Below are 20135 nucleotides of genomic sequence, written 5' to 3' on the forward strand. Positions count from 1 at the left end.
ATAAAGAATATAACAAATATTCATCTTGCTTATACTAGATATTCCTTTTATTCTATCAGATAAAAATGAATTATGTAAACTGCATATATAAACTTAATGAATTTTTCTTGAGCCGTATAATTTTTTTAGAATATGATTAAATGTACTATTACATCACCTCTGCAAATTATAAAAAAATTAGGCATACAGACTATCCCCGACTTATGATGATTCAATTTAGGATTTTTTGGCTCTAAGATGGTACAAAAGAGATATGCATTCAGTAAAATCTGTACTTTGAATTTTGATCTTTTCCCAGTTGTGATATGCTGTATGATACTCTCTCACGATGCTGGGCAGCGGCAGGGAGCTACAGCTCCGTCAGTCACAAGATCACAAAGACAAACCGCCAATACATTTACAACCATAATATACCCATAAAACCATTCCGTTTTTCACTTTCACTACAGTATTCAATAAAGTTACATGAGATACTCAACACTTTATTATAAAATAGACTTTGTGTTAGATGATTCACTGTAGACTAATGTAAGTGTTCTGAGCATGTCTAAGGTAGGCTAGGCTAAACTATGATGTTCAGTAGGTTAGTTATATTATATGCATTTTCAACTTATGATATTTTCAACTTACGTTGAGTTTATCAGGATGTAACCCGAGGAAGATCTGTACATTCTTTTCAGTGTTCATGACTTTTAACTGTGGCAATGGCAGGTGACACTTAGAGGATCTCATATGTGCCAGGCACTGTGCAAAATGCATTACATCGATTTTCTTCCTTTAATTGTTACAATGACCCAATGAAGCAGGAACAATTTTTATCTCAATTTTACAAATGTAGCAAATGGGGTTGAGATAGATTAAATAAGATTGCCCAAAGGGTGGCAGAGTCATGAATTGAGCTCAAGTTATCTAATTCCATAGTATGTGTTATTTCCACTGTTTCAAGTTTTTTGTTTGTTTTATCAGACTCAAATGAGGTTTATTCCACAAATGCAAAAATGGTTCACATTAAAAAACCAACGATTACATTTCACCACAGTGGCAGATATAAGGAGAAAAACAATCACATGGAGATCTCAATATACACTCAATATACACAGAAAAAGTATTTTAAAAATTCAGTATCCATTTATAATCATCACACCCAGTAATCTAGGAGTAAAAGGGAACTTCCTTAATGTGAAAGTGTCTACCCCCAACAAAATGCACAAAAAAAGGAAAAAAAAAGTTTCATGTTAAATCTATTTTGCTTTGTGTCTAATCTAGACAAAATTAGTGTCTGATTTTTCTTGCGCCTAATGCCAAAAATTAGAAATCCAATTACATAAACATGCTCAACTCTCTCTCTCTCTCCCTCTCTCTCTCTCTCTCTCTCTCTCTATATATATATATATACACACACACACACACACACACACACACACCACATTCATGTGTGATATGTGATCTGGGTTGCAATTTAATATCAAATATTTTTCTTTAATTTTTAAAAATCTCAGAATTCTGTTGAATTTAATATTTTCACATTTACTATTTCTAATATTTAAAATAAAACAATACGTGACCTATCTTAAAGAAAAGTAGGCTGAGGTTCGATTCAATTTGTAGCTGCAAATTGCCTTGCAAAATTAATGTACCAGCTCACACTGCATCCAACAGTACATGGAGTACACCTTGCAGCATGTTATTTGAAGGACAATATTTGTTTTCCATAAAACTGCCTTCATCACCCATAAGCCTGTTTGAAAATCCATTTATATAAAGCAGCAATTCTTAATGTCACTGTTTTGTGAGTGATAACACAATAGCTAGCTCATACGTCAAGGGGAATTTGTTCATTTACTAATTCATCCCTAGTCATAACAATAGTAGTTAAACTAGAACTGAGAGCAGGTTCGCCTTGGAAACCTGACTAGTGTTAATTTAGGAGGCTGCGGTTCTGCCATCATCTAAGAGGAAATTATGTGAAGGACTGTGAGCCACCTAACTAAACTCAGCAGGAACGGAACTCTAACATGGTTAAAGGGGAAGAGAGCAAATGCTTCAGAGATATGCCTAAATCTAGGAAAGACAGGGAATAGGTACTGGGTCCTCTTCCATTCTTATTTCTTCTAAATGTTCATGAGGCTGAACTCATGACAGTGATCTGCACAACTCTGTATACCTATCAAAATGATGTACTCAGCATCTTAAGTCATTCAGAACTGAAAGTATAGCATCGCCAACAAGTAGGAAAAATTCGCACCTTCTGTGCCCTCTTATAACTGAAAAGCTTCTCTCTAAGGGGCTGTATGAACTACTGCTGTGGACCACAAATCAATAAATCATGCTTATGAATACTTTTTTTTCATATTTTAAACATATAAAAACCACGTTTTTCTTTGCCAAGGTTAAAAAACATTGAAAAATCTTGATATTAATTGATATTGTATATAGAGGCTGATCAGGGAAATTCAGATTCCCTGGTCATTTTGAAATAATAAAATCCATTTACCTGACAATGTTTCCTGGATCTACCTCAATCATCCACATGCAACGCAGATTATTGTCATACGGAAAGGGATAACCAGGAGATAAGATTCTTCCTGATGATTCTCCTTTAAAACGACCTCCGCATTCAGCTAGTAAAAGATTAATTCAATTTTAAGTCACAATTTAATGCCAATCTTTCTAAACAATCTACAAATTTCTCGAGTATATATTTTTTCACCTGAAGGAAAATAGAGATTGGTTTCTCCTCTTATTGAAAGTATATATTTGTATATACTTTCTCAGATTTAAGGTATTAATTGAAGCAAGAACATACTGTATAATAAAAAAAGAATCTCAAGTCAGATCATATAAAAATAATATAATAAACCTAATTAAGGAATTGAAAAAGTACACACTCAAAACTCCGAGTTTAGGCTTCCAAACATTTTAAGATGTGTTGTTAAATAATGATAATGTAAAAAAGGGGAAACAGATGGCAAGTTGCTCACTGCTAGTTGATTGTAGGCTGAATAATTCATCATCTTACTACCTCACCTCTGAGAAAAACTAAGCTTTACTGCAGTCCCTCAGGCCTTCTAAATTTCATTGTCCTTTTATTCCCCTTTAAATCACTCTAAACTCTTTCACTTTTAACCTCCCGAAAGTCAAAATGGCATTTTTATTAAATTTTTCTTCAGTTAAATCTAGTTCAGTTTTGATTTAAATTGAAATCAAACAACTCTCTAATTTTTATAAAATTTATCAAATTAAAAATGTAACCATCATCATACAATATGATAAAAATTTTATCTTCTGAGGAATTCCCTCTCCATTTTAATAATATTTAATATATTGGGATATCTGGAATGATTTTACTTTGATAAGCAAATAATCTAGAAAGAATTCTCTTTCTAGAGAAGAAAAGAGAGAAACTAAATAGTTTGTTTAATTGCTCTACATCTCTAAATCCTAGAAACCACAGTGTAGTAATACATTATACGTTTGAAAATTTTCCAGATTATCATAGTACCAAAAAATAAACCAAATCCATATTATTTTACTTCTTGCTTAAATCTTTGAATATACTACTATATTTATTTTGCTTGTTCTCTGCAGTGTTACTGTCTTACTCAAATTCAATGACTGAAGTAAGCATCTTGGAGGTTTTGTTTTGTTTCGATTATTAGAGCAAAGAAGGTCAAAGACAGAAAGTTTCAGCATTTGGAAAAGACCTAATAACAATAGAATATCATGGTTCAAATCTGTAGGTTCTATTCATGTAGGTAAAATTATTTTAAAGATTTTAGGTGTTACATTTTAGCACACTATGATGGTTAGTCTTATGTGTCAACTTGGCTAGGCTACAGTACCCAGTTATTTTATCAAACACAAGTTTTGGTATTGCTATTTATAGACTTGGTTAACATCTACAATCAGTTGACTTTAAGATTACCCTTGATAATGTGGGTAGGCTTCATCCAATAAATTGGAAGGCCTTAAGAGGAAAAGTGGAGTTTTCTAGAAAAGAAGAAGTCTCTCAAGCCTGCAGCATTAAGTCCTGCCCGAGTTTCTGGACTTTTGACCTTCCCTCTGGATTTTGGGCTTGTCAGCTCCCACAACTTCATGAGGCAGTTCCTCAAAATAAATACATTTCTTGATGACAGACAGACAGACAGATCTATATCTAGATCTACTAATCCTTCTTCTCTGGAGAACCCTAACTGATACACATACCTACAGAGGGCTAAGCAAATTTATTTTGTATTGCAACATTAGCTTAATTTAATTTATGATAATAAACAAGTTATTTTTAAAGTAAATAAAAAGATATCTGTATTTAAGAAGTTACCATCACTTATTGAGGTTTTTCTCATTTCTTAAATAAAAACTTTGTTGGACAACCTAGAACTCTATAATAATTCATTTTTCATCATTTTAATGATTTATCACTATTATTGGCATATATTTCTTATGAGAGCAAATTTGACACTTCATTCCTCCAGATTAATTTTTAAACAACTTCAAGGCAAACTGGAATTTTAGGTACTGTGTTTATCTTTTTTGTTTTTGTGTTTTATTTTATTTTATTTTTTTTTTGCGGTACACGGGCCTCTCACTGTTGTAGCCTCTCCCGTTGCGGGGCACAGGCTCCGGACGCGCAGGCTCAGCGGCCATGGCTCATGGGCCTAGCCGCTCCGTGGCATATGGGATCTTCCCGGACCGGAGCACGAACCCGTGTCACCTGCATCGGCAGGCGGACTCTCAACCACTGCGCCACCAGGGAAGCCCTGTGTTTATCTTGAATTTAAACATACCTCTTTCTTTTTCCATATTTCTTTGCTACAAATATTATTGGTATTTTTATTTCAAATGAACCAGTGTGATATACCATAACACTGGGGTTCATATTCTGACAGAAGTCTTACATTTGTAGATAAAAATGAAGGTGTACAGGTTAAAGTTCTTTGGCTATGGCGTCTCAAAAATTAATTTTTGTTTGCTCAATGTATAAGCTACAGAAACATAATTACCTAGAAATAATCCATATAATTGAGAAAAAGTTTTTTATTTGGCAAAGGTAAAAAAAATAATCATAATAGATATTTAAGGTTAATGGGCATAGAAAATTATGATTTTAGGCCAGGTGGTAAAGCTATTAATTATTGCCAGTAAAGAACACCATCTAAAATAGAATTTCATCTTCTGTTATCATGGAAGTCATAGCATGACACACCATGTGTCCAACTGTTTCAGGTGTTATTCCTGATCAACAATCATTAGGAAAAAAAAAAAAAAAACCTTCACATGAAATCTTGAGCAGTGTCAAGTCATTAAATTTTGACTTTGCAGATTCATAAACATAAAGTGCATTGATTCATTGCAAACAAAATTAAAATCTTCTTTCTGATCCCAGACCAAATGTCCTATTTGCATAAAATTTTTCCAAAAAATGAAAAATGTCTTCACCTTGGTTTAACATATAAGGAAAATATATATTTTTTAATGTATTTGTTTATGATTCAAATTTTAAAGACAACATGGCAAGTCAGTATTTACAAGTTTATACTTTTGTGCTATTGCAACCCTTAATGACTTTCTGAATATATATCATATTCACATCAAAGAACATAACTTCAGAGAGAACTAATCAGTGCTACATTGTTCTCATAACCAATGACAGTGGGTTGATTGTTGGTCATATTCCAGAATCTCAAGCTTTGTCAATTTAGGTTGTTACTGTAGTATTAACCTCATAATCTATCCAAAATTCAGATGCCATCTGAAAGGAAAGCCCTATAATTGCATTCTGGTTAGATAAAAGTATGTTTGCTTTCTGTGTGAATCACTGTTTTAATAAGCCAATAGAAGTCTCATGTCATCAAAAACACTGCAATTAGTTGCAAGACCTCTAATAACTAGCATTTCATTTTTTCTATTTGAATTCCTTCAAGTTTTGTGGAGATTCCTATGTTGACCATATCAACTAAGAAACATTAAAATTTATCTCAAAAGGTCCGGGTCTCCAAACTCATCAAATTGTATACATTAAACATGTGCATTTTTTAAAGATACCAATTACAACTTAACAAAGCTGTTAAAAAAAAAGTTTAAGTCAGTTTTATCCATATGGGCCTGACACAGAATGGATTTGTGCTTCCACAAATGCCATTAAGAAATAAGAATTGCTAGAGAATCATGTTTGTTCCCTACTGAGGAGTTAGTGTTTTGTTTAAATGTTTTGATATTGTTTAAATATCTTTTCTTGTCCTAGTATTCCAGCCTGGCACCTATTTGATATTGGAGCAAAAAAAGAAAAAAAAATCAGATGTCTTTATCAACACTTTTCTATCCACCCTGCTTCTCACATAATACCCAGTTATTTGTTAATCAATCTAAAGATGGTAGCAATAAAATTGTACTCCAGCTATACAAACAAGAGAGAAAATGATCAATCTATAGCTTCATGTAGGCAATATATCTGATATCACTGACTCTCACATTGCCTTTTGTTACTGAAATTCATTTAATTATGTCATGATACATACACATAAGAAAAACGTATGCACTTTTAGTTTTTGAAAAAGTGTATAAATAAAGACTTTGAAGTTATTGAGAATAGTTTACTGTTTTTTAATCTAGCTTGATACCAGCATAAGCAATAATTTTGTATATAAAAACAAACCTAAAAAAAACCCCAACAAACACAAAAAACAAAACTGGTCAGTGTGATTCAATAAATGTGTATGATTAAGAGTTTCAGCATATTTTTTGTAGTGAGTTAAACTTTATATCAAGAGAAGATAAACATAATGGCTTCAAACCATTTTTTACCCAAAAAAGAGAATGTACTCACTGGTAAGATTATGAAAAGAACCCTCTCACTCTCCACAAATCTGAGCTATGAATTCATTAACTTTTTGATTAAAGTATGAGTTGTGTGTGGACAGATTGAATAACTTGAAAAGGTACAGTATATTTTAATAACACTTCCATAGAACTATTTCATGAAAACCTAAAGCAGTATCCTACCAATACAGGATGGCAGAGGATAGTCCCATGCCCTTCTCTCCCCTGTCATGCACTTGAGAAGGCTACTTCCATGGAGAGTATAGCCTGGATTGCATCCATAAATGATAGTGCTACCAGCAAAATGGCCTTGGTCACTGATCTTGTATCCAAATTGTGGAATGCCAGGATCCTCACAATGTGAAAGTTCAAAACCTATGAGAAAATACAAGTTTATTAAAGACAAAATTTAACAGGAAGATTTAAAACTGTACAAATCATCCCTTTTTATTTTTTTATATGATTACATACTTTTTCCTGGTTTTATTACTCTTACTGTATTTAATTTTGTTAGTTTACAGCCACCATAGAGAGCTTTTTATCTCAAAAATTAGAACTTGTTGTATTATTCAAATTTAGCAATGCTACCCCGTGGTCTATATGACTATATCATAACTTACAGTAGTAAGATTCTTGCCTGCTTCAAGTGATTTGCAGCCAATAGATTCTGACCAATGTAACTATTATGATCAAATAATGAAAAATTAAAATCCATACAAAATATGTGAAATCATAACTGTCCAAGTAATAAATATCTCCACTGCAAATATAACTTTAGACTGTTTTACTTTTATAGTCTTAGAAGAAAGTGAAATAGCCTTATATTTAAAATATACTTTATCAAGAGTTAATGTAACACAGTAATCAGTCTGAAGAACTCTGAATTTTTATTTTCTGCCTTCTCCAGAATGTACGACTCTCAAAATTTCTCACAAGGAAAAGAAAAAAGGGTAGGGTGTAGAGAACATATTTTCGATTTCTAAAGGGTTGGGGCTTTCCACATGACCTTTGCTGGAAACTTGTGATCTTGGGCTAAGCGTAACACTTGAGAAGTTAAGTTACGACTGTTTGAGTAGTGAGAGCTGCAGAGATGAACCTAACTCTGAAGGGGGTTTGTGTTTACATTTCAAGGAAGAATGAGACTCAGAACCTTACAGACGTCTCTAGATTATAAAACTTGGAGACACAGGCTAATCTATTGAAACCCTAAATTTACATTCCAAAGGTTAGAATAAAAACCGAGAATTCTTTCTATCCCATCTCCAAAGAGCAGAAGTTTTTTTCTTCCTTCTTTCAGGAGAGGAGTTAAAGACAACTATCTTAAGCACAGTACGTGCATTTTTCTTTATTCCTTGTCCCTGGTCACTCGTGTATATCTTTCCATTTGATTTTCATTGTGTTACTACAGGGGTAAGGACTGGGTCAAAGGGATGCTGACACAGTTATTATTATTACTATTATTATTATGAATTATATCACTTAAATGATAATAATTAATCTCTGTAGATCCAGAACACCTTGTGTGTATATTCAGAATAAAATTAATAAAGATGAATATTAAAAAACAGTCATAGCACAATTCACTATTAAGATATTGAAAGAACTAGAAAAGGGTACTTCAGAATGTAAATCAAACATTACACTAGTTATTAAAATCTAAGCTCCCTAGCTAAGGAATTCTTCTGCCCTTAATGTTTTACAAATTACATAAATGTATGATAAATGTAAGATATAATGAATGCACCAACAGTAATGAGGTGCTAAATTATATCAATTATAGCTTCTGGGACTACAGGACTATGATAAATATTCCAGATAGCTTCATGAATTAGGGAAGTCTGTGATTTAAAGACAAATAATATTTGACAAAAGGACAACTTTTATGTACATCTTAAATCATATGATAATCAAAAAGAGATTTGTATCTCTTTTGTAGGCACAGATCCTTGACCAAATTAATCTAAATTTGAACTAGAAAGCAAAAAAGGATGTATTAGCTCACAGATGACAAATCACTAATTTATAGTACTGACTTCCTAGAGTGTCAAAATAAACATAAAATTACCAGAAATGTACAGCTAGAAGTACTGAATTTATACTATAATTTCTGTATGTTAAGGGCTACACTAGCTCTTGGAGAACATAAGGAGCTCTTCCTGGTCTCTTCTAGGGGTTCTTCATCTTTCCCTCCTCTGTTAACCAACAGAATTATTTCACACACCTTAATTAATTTACAATCATTTGCTTCTTTTCTTTGTTTTCCTATAGACTGGACTTATTTCACTTTTTTTCTTTTTCCCACAATGCCTACCCAGCACAAAATCTGGCACATAACAGATGTTCAGTAATGTTCATAAATGAGTGTGATTCTTAGAGGCAATTATCTCTAGGAGACAACTGAAAAATAAGCTGAGATAATGTTGTTGAGAAACTGAAATTTATGAGACACTTAAAAAACCTTCAGGAATTTCCTATATGGATCAATCTGTGACAGCCTCATTAGGGTGAAAATATGTTAAAATAAGGCAAATGCAAACAGCTTCAGAAACAGAGCCATACAAGAGGTTAGAAGTTGCTAACTCAAATTATGACATATATGAGATATAAAGGATACATGGTCAAGCAAGTCAGTCTTTCAAAAATAGAAGTAGAAACAACAGAAGTAGTAACAAAATTTTTAGGACATACTACTTTGTATGGATCTGCACACTTAACACTACATTTAAAATGTCCCTGCTTGAAAATAACAAGTTTGAATTCCTTTTACCAGACATAATATTCAGTTTATTATTCAAGATTCAGCCACTTTTGAGTTTTACCACATATCATTCATCAAAATAAAAATGGAAATCAAGCTTTCTTTTCAAGGCTTATTACCAAATATTACCAAATGAAAATTCATCCTCCCTTAATTTGAATGCTTTGTAAATGTGGTTGGCAATTGCTGGTGATGAGGTATAATGGAGATATTCTTTGTAACTTAAGATAATTTATAATACTTTGCATTGTAGATGAAAATGCACATGGACAACAGTATATAAGCTACAAAGCACAACATAATTTAGTCCAATTTGGTGGAATTATTGTTGCTTATTCATAAATATTCAGAACTGTCTTATCTTTATGGAAACATTCAGCTGCCAGTCTTTTCATTGAAAAGCTCAAATACTTCAAACTGACAAAGACGTGCATGAAAAAATATATACTATAAATATTCACCATTCCTTGTGAAATTTGATACTCTGATGAAGTGAAAATTTCTAGAGCACAAAATGAACTGAAAATCCTCAATTACCTAAATCCTTTTGACTTGCTGAATAACTTAAACTGAGATCTAATTCCTTTCCTGCCACCATATAGCAGATTTCTTTAAGGATTTCTAACATTTTAAAGTAACTATTTGAAATCTACAGGACGGTAGAAAGGATAAAACAACAACTTCACCAGCTGGTACTATTGGATAGTTGCTTCGGATTAATAGTAATATTAATTCAGATTAGTTTTCAGATTAACATTTACATTAATTGGTTCATATTCACATTAATATTGTTATTAAGAAATAAATAATGCAAAACAAGTTAAAACTCCTTTTATGTCTGTCTCCAATCCCTTTCTGGTCTTTCCCTACTGAGAGCTAGCAAATATTCTCAATTAGTATATTATTTTCACACATAATTTATATGTTTAACACATATCTATGTCTATGAACAATATACAGTATGATTTGCAAGCATCTGTACATTTCATAAATTATACAATTAAAATAAAAGTCTTCTAAGCCTTTATTTTTTGCCCAGCATTGCATTTTTACTTTTATATTTATGCACACACATACACACACATTTTATTTATTTTAACTACTAATGATATTCCATTGGAGGTATACTCCAAAATTGATTTACTTATTCTCCAGCTCATGGGAATTTATATTGTTATATTGCTTATATTATTCATTGTTATAAAAATGCTATACTTCTATGTCCCCATTTGCACATATGCAAGTGTTTCTATGGTGTATGCACCATGTAGGGATTCATAGATCATTTTCTCCTCAAGATTAAATCAAAATCTGCTAATCTCCTATTTAACTTCTGCCTTAGCCAATGAAAGATAAATAGTTCAATCCCTGCATCAACATAATTTCTGTTCAATTTGTTTATGAATAATTGTGCATTCACATAGGGTGATGTTATATCTGGTTAGCAAAATAGTAGCAATAGTACAATAAGGCAGATGGCTTAGAAATATAAATGATATCTGAAAATCGCTTATTGAGTGTAAGTAAGCATTTTTGATGTAACTAAAATAAGAAGGTCCTTATATGGCTTATTTCTTTGAAATCCTCCTAAAATGTAAATATATATTTAATACTGTTAAAGTGAAATTTTAGAGTATTGAATGGTGAATGAAGATATGTTAACTTTATGTACTAAAAGTAAGAACTTTCAAATTGCTAAATATAAAGGGAATTAGATTGTTAATAATGAAACTGAGAAAGTAATAAGATAAATATGTTAGAGAAACATATCCTTTTTTAAACTAAAAACCTTAATAAAAGTTTAAATAATAAAGCAATATTCTACCATAATCTTAAACTCTATAGAATTCTTTGGTGGATTTAATACATTATATTTAGCAGAATAATCTTTAAGAATGATATTTAATATTTGGTTATTAAATTCCACTTAATCCACGAGTCTTGCAAGAAAAAGTCTTATTTTAGAATTCTTTATATTTAAATGAGGATGTATATAAAGCAGAATGTCATTTTAAAATTCACAAGCAGAAAATAATCCACAACCATACAAAACACTGTGATAATCCTCTTTGGTTCAGACATAAGGAAAATAAAGAGAAGAAAGCACTGAAGAAAAATTATGCATTCCTTTTTTCTCACTAATAAAAAAACTGACACACTTGTCTCACTAATCAAACTAATAATCAGACATATCAAACTTTGAAATGACCAACTTTATAAGAATGCTTTAAGAAGACAATCCTTACAGTTTTGAGTCTTGAAAAGCTATATACATTTAATTTAACTTTTTAATTCTATTTGTTGAGTAACTTTTAATGTAATTTATTAACTTATATAAATTATAATTTATCAAATTATATATGTAAATTAGCCATTTATATAAATATATCAATAGTAGCAGCGTAATAAAATTTTGGAAAATCATTAAAAACAGTTACTTTTCCAGCAACTGTTTAAAAAAAAAAGAAGTTAAGAGTTTAAACATACAAACAGAAAAGCTTGGGCAAATGATTGCTTTGCATTTCCAACTGGAGGAATAGGAGATAAGGTAAATAATTATTTTTTATTTTTAATTGCCATTGTTCTAAATCCCATGTATAAAGTTCTGACTAGAAAATATGTTACTCAAAACCTTTCCCACAGTTTAATCTTTGGGCATGAAAAAGTAAATGATATTATTAAATATGCTAGTTTGTGTCTTGTACATCTTAAATTTATACATCATTCTGGGATAGTGGGATTCAGCTTTGCCTGAATGTTAATTTTTAGCCATCAGCCAAATTTAGTATATGCATAATTGGCTCAACCTAGACATATCTAAAAATGAATTTTACTAGATATCACCAAATTTCTCCTATGTGACTATACCAATTTACATTCTCCCAAATTCATGAGTTTCAAGTTCTTCAAATTATTATCAACATTTAGTATCATACCACTTTTTAATTTTTACCAATTTTTGCAAACATGCAATAGAAAATTATGTTGGCTTTAATCTTCATTTCTTAATTTCTATCCAGCACTTTTTTTCTTTTGCTTATTGTTACTGGAATTACCTCTACTGTGAAATATTTTTGCCCATATTTTCTTTTAGACTATATTTTTTAATTGATTTGTAGGTTTCCTTTCTATGGAGTTATGTTTTTCTATTATATTGTAAATATCTCCTTCTAAAATATATCATTTAAATTTTTATTTATGGTATATTTCCCTATAGAGAGATTTGTAAAAATAATAATAATAATAATAATACTAAGGACTGGGACTTGGTCAGTAAAACAGAAGCCACTTAGATATTTTGAGTTGCTCAAATTCAATACAAGAAATTAGAGGGAAAATACAATGAAATTCAGAGGGTGTGAAGGTCAGAAGATCACTGCTGGTTTTCAAGAATCCAGGAGTTCAGGGAAGCTGCTGCCACATATAACCACCTGCCAGCACCACCCTCTTGCCTGCAGATGCTGGTGGAAAATAATGCCTTCTTTATCCACCTACCTTTCAGCTCTCACATGTTTGCCTTTAATTGGCAGTATCTAAGCAGAGATCTTGGCTGGCAAGAGCAGGGAAATGCACTTGCCAGATTTTTTGTCTCTACACTTAAGGGAAGTGCTTAGGTCCTCTGTCTCTAGAATTCGCAAGCCTAATCACTATACTATATTACCTCCAATCCAAATTTTGGAATGCTCCTGAGTATTGAGAGATTTTTGCTCATGTATCTTCTTTAAGAAATCTTTCTTCACCTTAAAGACACAGCTATTCTAGGCCACATTTTTTTCTAAGCGTTTTAAAGTTTTGAGACTTGCATATGTCTTCAATCTGCCAGAAGTTAATTTTATATAAGGAGTAAGTTAGTAGGTCATTAGATATTTAAGCTCAAAATTTACAAAGCTTTTGGAATGTGAAGGCTATGAAGATGACTCTTCTGTTATTCTAACATGAAGAAATTATATCCAATATTGTATATATAAATGACAGGTAATCAAGAAATATTTCTTCAATATTTTAGTTAGAATACCTTGTACTATATAATGCAGCATTAGTCAATACTTCCTTTATTGCCTGGTTAATTTTCAAGATTTAAAGAGTAATAGAAATGCCAAATGTACCTGTTAAGTAGTCTATAGGATACAGATTTACATAGAGTAACATTGTTGCTTGTGTGTAATTTACTTATTTTCTACTTGCATTTGCATTGAATAAATTATATACTAAGAGTAAAGTTAGGGTTAATAGGTCATCTGATTATTTTTCATTGTTAACATTGTCAAGACCATATTGGTAACTAAATTAAAGAGTTTAAATAGGGTAATTTATTATATATTTAAAAAGCTAGTATGCAAGAAATGTCATCACAAGGTAGCTATTGCCCATCTTTAATTTGAATATAAAATTTGAAATGGCCATGTTCCGTGTGGATTACTAAACTATTTCAAGCAACAAAACTCAAAGGCTAAGAACATCCAGATATATCTGAACTATACCCTTGGGATAATGGACATTTTCAAATGGGCTTTTTAGAAAATTAAATGTGCAGAGGTGATAACAAGAAGACATCTGGGCCCAGAGGTAATGCCTAATGGCTGGGCATCACGGACTTTTGCCAAATCAGCTTTTGAGAAGACAATGCTATAATCTATCAAAAAGGTGCAATTTAGCTCTTTATTGGATGATTGTTTAAAATACCCAATTCCTTTCTGCTGAATGAAAGTGGATTAACTAGAAATAAATAAAGCCAGAAGAATCTGCAATGAAGCATATTTTCAAGAAATAGAGTTTAAAGATTTCATGAACAACATAAGAGATACTAGGCCTAAAGCATTCTTTGATAGTAAATTTGGCCAATAATAAAGCATTCAGATCCTTAGGCATAAAATGACAAAAGTTTCTTTAGGAAGAATTGCATTAACATTTTTAAAAATTATTATTATTTTTACATTTACTTCAACAGTAAAAAAAAAAAAAAAAGATGTAAATCCATGGAATTTTAAATACAAAATATCCAAAATTTGGATTGGAGGTAATATAGTATAGTGATTAGGCTTGCGAATTCTAGAGACAGAGGACCTCAGCTCAATTTCCATATCTGCACTTATGAGCAATGTCACTTTGGGCAAGTAACAACTTTTCTGTGCTTTGTTTTTCCTCCTCTTCTCACTGAGGATAATAGTACTTCCCTCATAGAGTTATATCTGTATCTAGTAGGTAGTAAATAAATGTTAGCTATTATTTTTAACTCTTATATTTAATGTTTTAATAATGTTAAATGCCTCTGTGTGCCTTTTAAATAAAATCTAAGTCCCTTACTATAGTCCACCTCACCCCTGCCTAGCTTCAAACTTTACCTCTCATTTTGTCCCATTCTCCTTGCTTACACAGCTCCAGCCAAATAACTCAAGCTGAAGTGTCTTAGGCCTTTGTACTTGCTGATCTATCTTCCTAGAACCCTCTACCCTCAGATATCTTATTATAATTCAGGTATCAATTCATGTGACACCTCCTGAGACACAGTCCCTGAACAAACTGGGTACAGTAGACCTATCTATCCTATCATCCTGTTACAAATTATTTCTAAATGCAGTTCTCTTATCTTTTGTTCATATCTTTCTTTTCTGTCTTGTCTCACTAAAAAGTTAGCTTCATATGGGCAGGAACTTTGTCTTCTTCAGTGTTCTCTTTACTCCCAGAGCACAAAACATTCCAGTGGAGAAAGACAAAATTTAAACCTATGATCTAATGAATAACTTTTGCATTAATAAGTTAATTCCTATAGAGGAATAAAAACGAAGACAAGAAATGTGACCAAAAAGAAATGACATTTCTACAACTCAGCCTTCAGAGAGAAACACAGTAAAAGACATCAGATTTAGGAATGCATTCTTGAATGTGTATTGAGCGGCTGAGGGGACCTGGTCAGAGTATCCTATCAGGTTTTGCTAAGTTCTATTATTGAATTATCCAGAGCAGAGTGATGTTTTAGGGAGAATATTGCACTGAGATCCTAATTTCTGACCTTTTCTTCCAAGTTTAGAAGGTGGCAATAGTAATTTTCTCTCACTTTACTCCCCTATACCTTCTAGGAAAGACAACTACATATTTAATTACTTTATGTTGTATAAACACCTGAAAATATGCCTCATCTATATTTTTATTTGGAATAAGTTTCAGATTTCTCAAGGGCAAGAGTAATTGTTAGCCATTTTTGAAAAGAATGGAAGAGTGTGGCCTAACTCAAGGAGGGAGTTAATTCTGAGAAATTGGAGGGATGGAAGAGCAATTGGATTTCCTAATGTTAGTCAAGGTCTGACCAAGTTTGTCACAGAGGTTTTACATTCAACCAGCATAGCTATCCATGCTTCAGTTCTCTAAATCAAACTAGACTTGACTGAGAAACTAATTTGGGAGAAGAAGGATCTCTCTACAAAAGACTAAGTTAAGATTTTTCTTGACAACTCTAAAGGATGAAGACTGAAAAGATTTAATTCACTTTAGAAAAATAAAGGAGTGGGAAATTTTCTGCCCTCAAATGTGGTGTAGCATTTTCATACCAGGTATGTTGTAATTTATTTATTGGTTAAGGAAAGTGAGAGAAGCTCACTGTCTTCTTAGTATAGTAGAACTAAAACTATTAATAATGGGTGAGCCAAATGATTTTCCTTTCTAGGCACTCAAGAGTCTCTGGACTTCCATGACACCATTAATCACAGAGGCATCTATTAATACAATATCTTTGAACTTATTATGTTTTGGAATATCTGTTACAGCTGTACATCATAGTAGACACCACTGTCTTCTCAATAGCTCCTTTTCTTCTCCCTCATGAACAAAACCTTGATTTTGCTCCCAGTAGTAATTGAAGCATATCAGGCAGTATATCATCATAGTCAAATAATAATCCAATTTTTTAGTCTGACAAATGCTTCATTTTTCCAGATTGCTTTGCTGGGAAATTTAGGCATAACCACATAGCCCTGTTTTGGACAAAGAGAGATAAAAGAATGTCAGACAGAAGACTCTGCATTACTGATAAAAGGGACATATATGGCTGACACTACCTGTACCCTTTTTCTTTTTGCCTTGAATATGTTCAGTGTTAAAGTAGCCATCTTGTGACCGTGTCACAATAATCATGAGAACAAGAGTGAACACACTAGGAGTGCCACAACAAAAAGACAGTGGTATGGCCCTTTAACAACTGAATCAAGATCTACCTACCTTTTCTCTCTTCACAGTTCTCATATGATAAAAATAAATCTTAGGGGCTTTCCTTGTGGCGCAGTGGTTGAGAGTCCACCTGACGATGCAGGGGACATGGGTTCGTGCCCTGGTCCGGGAAGATCCCACATGCTGCGGAGCGGCTGGGCCCGTGAGCCATGGCAGCTGAGCCTGCGCATCCGGAGCCTGTACTCCGCAACGGGAGAGGCCACAGCTGTGAGAGGCCCGCGTACCGCAATAAATAAATAAATAAATAAACAAACAAATAAATAAATAAATCCTAATTGTTTAAGCCATGGTTAGGTTTACTATTACTTGAAGTCAAAAGCGGCATCTCAACCACTGTTTCCACTAGTCCATTTGCTATTCTTAGTGACTATATAATGAATGGACTAAAAAGACAGTTGAAATAAAACACAACTTAAAAAAAAAACACACACACAACTTAAAGGCCTGTTCTAAAATATTTCTTCATTTTATTCTCAACCAAATGCAATTCTGTCTCTTAAAATGAAAATAACCAGACTACAGCAAATGTTAAGTCAAAAAACAGATAATAGAAAGGTAGATAAAAAATGACTATCATTAGATAGGGCAGGTGTCATTAGATAAGGATGGTCATAAAAGGCCTGTTTATGCTAAAACTAGTATTGTGAGAAGCTAGGCAAATGGGATTAATCTGAATTAAATTATTTGCTCTATTTCCCTTGAATGTGCTTAGCATGTTCTTTCTAATCTCTGTGCCTTTCTTCATCCTATTCCCTTTGCCTGGAATACTCTCCACTATTTCTTTCTGTGATCCATCAACACAACCTTTAATGCTACCTCATTCATGAATCCTTACCTGATCTGCCCTAGCCAAATTTCCTCTCTCCTGTCTCTAGTCCTCTTAATGTGAATATCGGAACTCCTCTTTATCTCACAGTGTTCTCTCAGATGTTTCAGAAACAAAGGTGGAATAATTTTAAGGAGAACATACCACAGAATGGCAGGGGTGGGGTTGGGTTTAGAAATGACTGGATACAGGGATTCGAACACAAAGCCTGTTCTTTTCCATTTTCCCCCATGTTTGCACATCTTAGCAACTTCTCTCATGTTCAAAAATTAATTACTGCTTCTAAGAAATTTAGGAATATAAAATGTGTGGCCTAGTAGAATCTTCTATATCACAAAAACATTGTACAAAATCAGTATTCAGACTACATGTTAATTTACCAAGAATATGTAAAAAGTTGTAATTGGACTAAAACTGACTAAAGACATTATGAAATGAAATGGCCCCATGAAGAACTATGCATAACATGTTTTCAAAAAACAAAACAAATAAACAAACAAAAATAACCACAATACCATGTGATAACAGCTACATTAGCTGTGGATATAGACCACTGTAAAAGAAGTGTTAAAAAGTAGGCTAACTCTGGCTGAAGGAATCAGGGTAAGCACCAGTAGGGAAATATTTGAAATGGTCTTGAAGCTGAATAGTTCAATTGATGCCCAAGGTGGGTGGGGCATATTGAAAGGAAAAAAAGCCTGGTTACATGTGCTAAGGCTGGAAACCAAAGTATATTTGGAGGATGGGAAGTAGTTTCTTTCAAAGCTAGGAAATCTGTGGTTAACTATTAAGATAATTGCAGGTATGTAAAAAGATTGCCATTGTAAAAAACAGAAGTAACACTTAGGAACAAATACATTTAATAACAGATGTGTTACTACTTCCAGGACCCTCCTTAACAAAGGAGCTCAGCACATAGCCATTGGATCAGAAAATCTTAGGAGCATTTACTGACCCGGTGATATACAGAGACAACTTGGAAGCAGACTATAAATATTTTAGTCCCGGGATATAGATTGAAACATTTTAGTTTCAGTTCTGAGACTGAAAAATATTCATAGATGTATGTTTGCCCTCTTTAAAAAATAATTGCTTTCATATTCTCTTCCCAATTCTATAGCTTTCCATCTTCATAATGAGGCACATCCTATAATGAACAGCCAGAGTCATTAAGAAGAGTGACTTCAAGTATTTTCTTTTTAAGCATTTCTTTCTTTTCTTTTTTTTTTTCTTTTTGACAACCAGTAGCTCACAGCAATGACCAAAAAGTCAATGATTTTACTCATTCCAGACACCTGAGCCATACAATTTTATATCCAGGTATGGCCTACAATGCCAGGTATCTTTGCATCAATAATCTCACATTACATAGAATTTACATATCAGAAAAGGAAATCTAGGTTTCCTCTATGAAACCCACTGACATTTTAGACAAAGAGAAATACAAAATGATGCAGAACAAAGAAACACCATTATGTAAACATCGAGCCATGACTTGAAAAATGTCACCAGCCCTGTCAGAAAACAAAAAGGGAAAGATGAAAACATTTAAAAACATTTGCTCTTCTAAGCAGATCACACCAATTATATTTGAGCAATAATCACAATACTGTTATTTTTAGTCCATCACACAGCAATATCTGTGAACACGATTTGCTTGGATTTTCATTTGTCTTTGGGAGGGCGTCATAAGAAATCACATTATACACAAGAGTTCTCAGGATTTAAAAATATGTATTCAACATCATTTTGTTAATTTCTGTTGTGTTAATGTTAATAATTAACAATTCTAGCACAGGTAGGAAAAAAACTTTAAATAAACAAGGAGCAAGAATAATATCTCAGTATTATGTCTCCTGTCTCCTACTTATATCATTAAGAAAGAGCATTTTCACAAACAGTAATCTGATTCAGATTCCCTTTAGGATCCCATGAATATCTTTGATGCTGTAACCATTTCAATTTCCCCATTTCTGTAATAGCTTTCATTCATTTGACTTCTTGAGAAAATTTATGGAATTCATTCAATTCTCTCAAATATTCTAACAGTAAAAGGGATTTTTGAATACTGTTCCTTAATTTATTTTGCTATATTACACGAATATTCTGAACTTCCAAAAAACTGATTTGATCTGGTAAATTGTAAATTTATTAACACACAACCAGGAATCACCACAGTTTTTCATGCACTTTACTTTCCTAGAACAGTTCTTACACAGGGCAGAAACTTAATAAATATGTTATTTGAATACGACTTAATGTTCATTGGTGTACTTAGTTTTTCTTAAATTATGATACAGGTAAAACAAATTCATTTTGTTCATATAACGATGTAACCCACCTACCTACGGCTCTCAACGATTCTCAGTCTTTGAGCTTCTACCTGTTTAAATGTCATAAAGCTGACTTGAGTATAACACAATAGTTCTATATAAGTTTATTTTTAACAAGGCAATTTAACACAAAAGCAAAACAAACAAAAATCTTAGCTACTCTTCTGTGTAAAATCAT

General features: G+C 32.5%; 1 protein-coding gene across 3 annotated transcripts in view; it reads right to left on the bottom strand.

Annotated features, from left to right (window-relative positions):
- The window catches only part of CSMD3 (CUB and Sushi multiple domains 3), a gene marked incomplete at both ends in the record, with an annotated part of 1095706 nt that overhangs the window by 313222 nt on the left and 762349 nt on the right, over positions 1–20135 (bottom strand). For all 3 annotated transcript variants that reach the window (XM_081258479.1, XM_081258478.1, XM_081258477.1), the window contains 2 exons: positions 2495–2621; positions 7003–7194. In XM_081258479.1, coding sequence (XP_081114605.1) covers positions 2495–2621; positions 7003–7194 — 319 coding nt within the window. The remainder of the gene's footprint in view (positions 1–2494; positions 2622–7002; positions 7195–20135) is intronic.

The sequence above is a fragment of the Mesoplodon bidens genome (genome assembly GCF_964165515.1).
Source record: "Mesoplodon bidens genome assembly, chromosome: 16".
Taxonomy (NCBI): Eukaryota; Metazoa; Chordata; class Mammalia; order Artiodactyla; family Ziphiidae; genus Mesoplodon; species Mesoplodon bidens.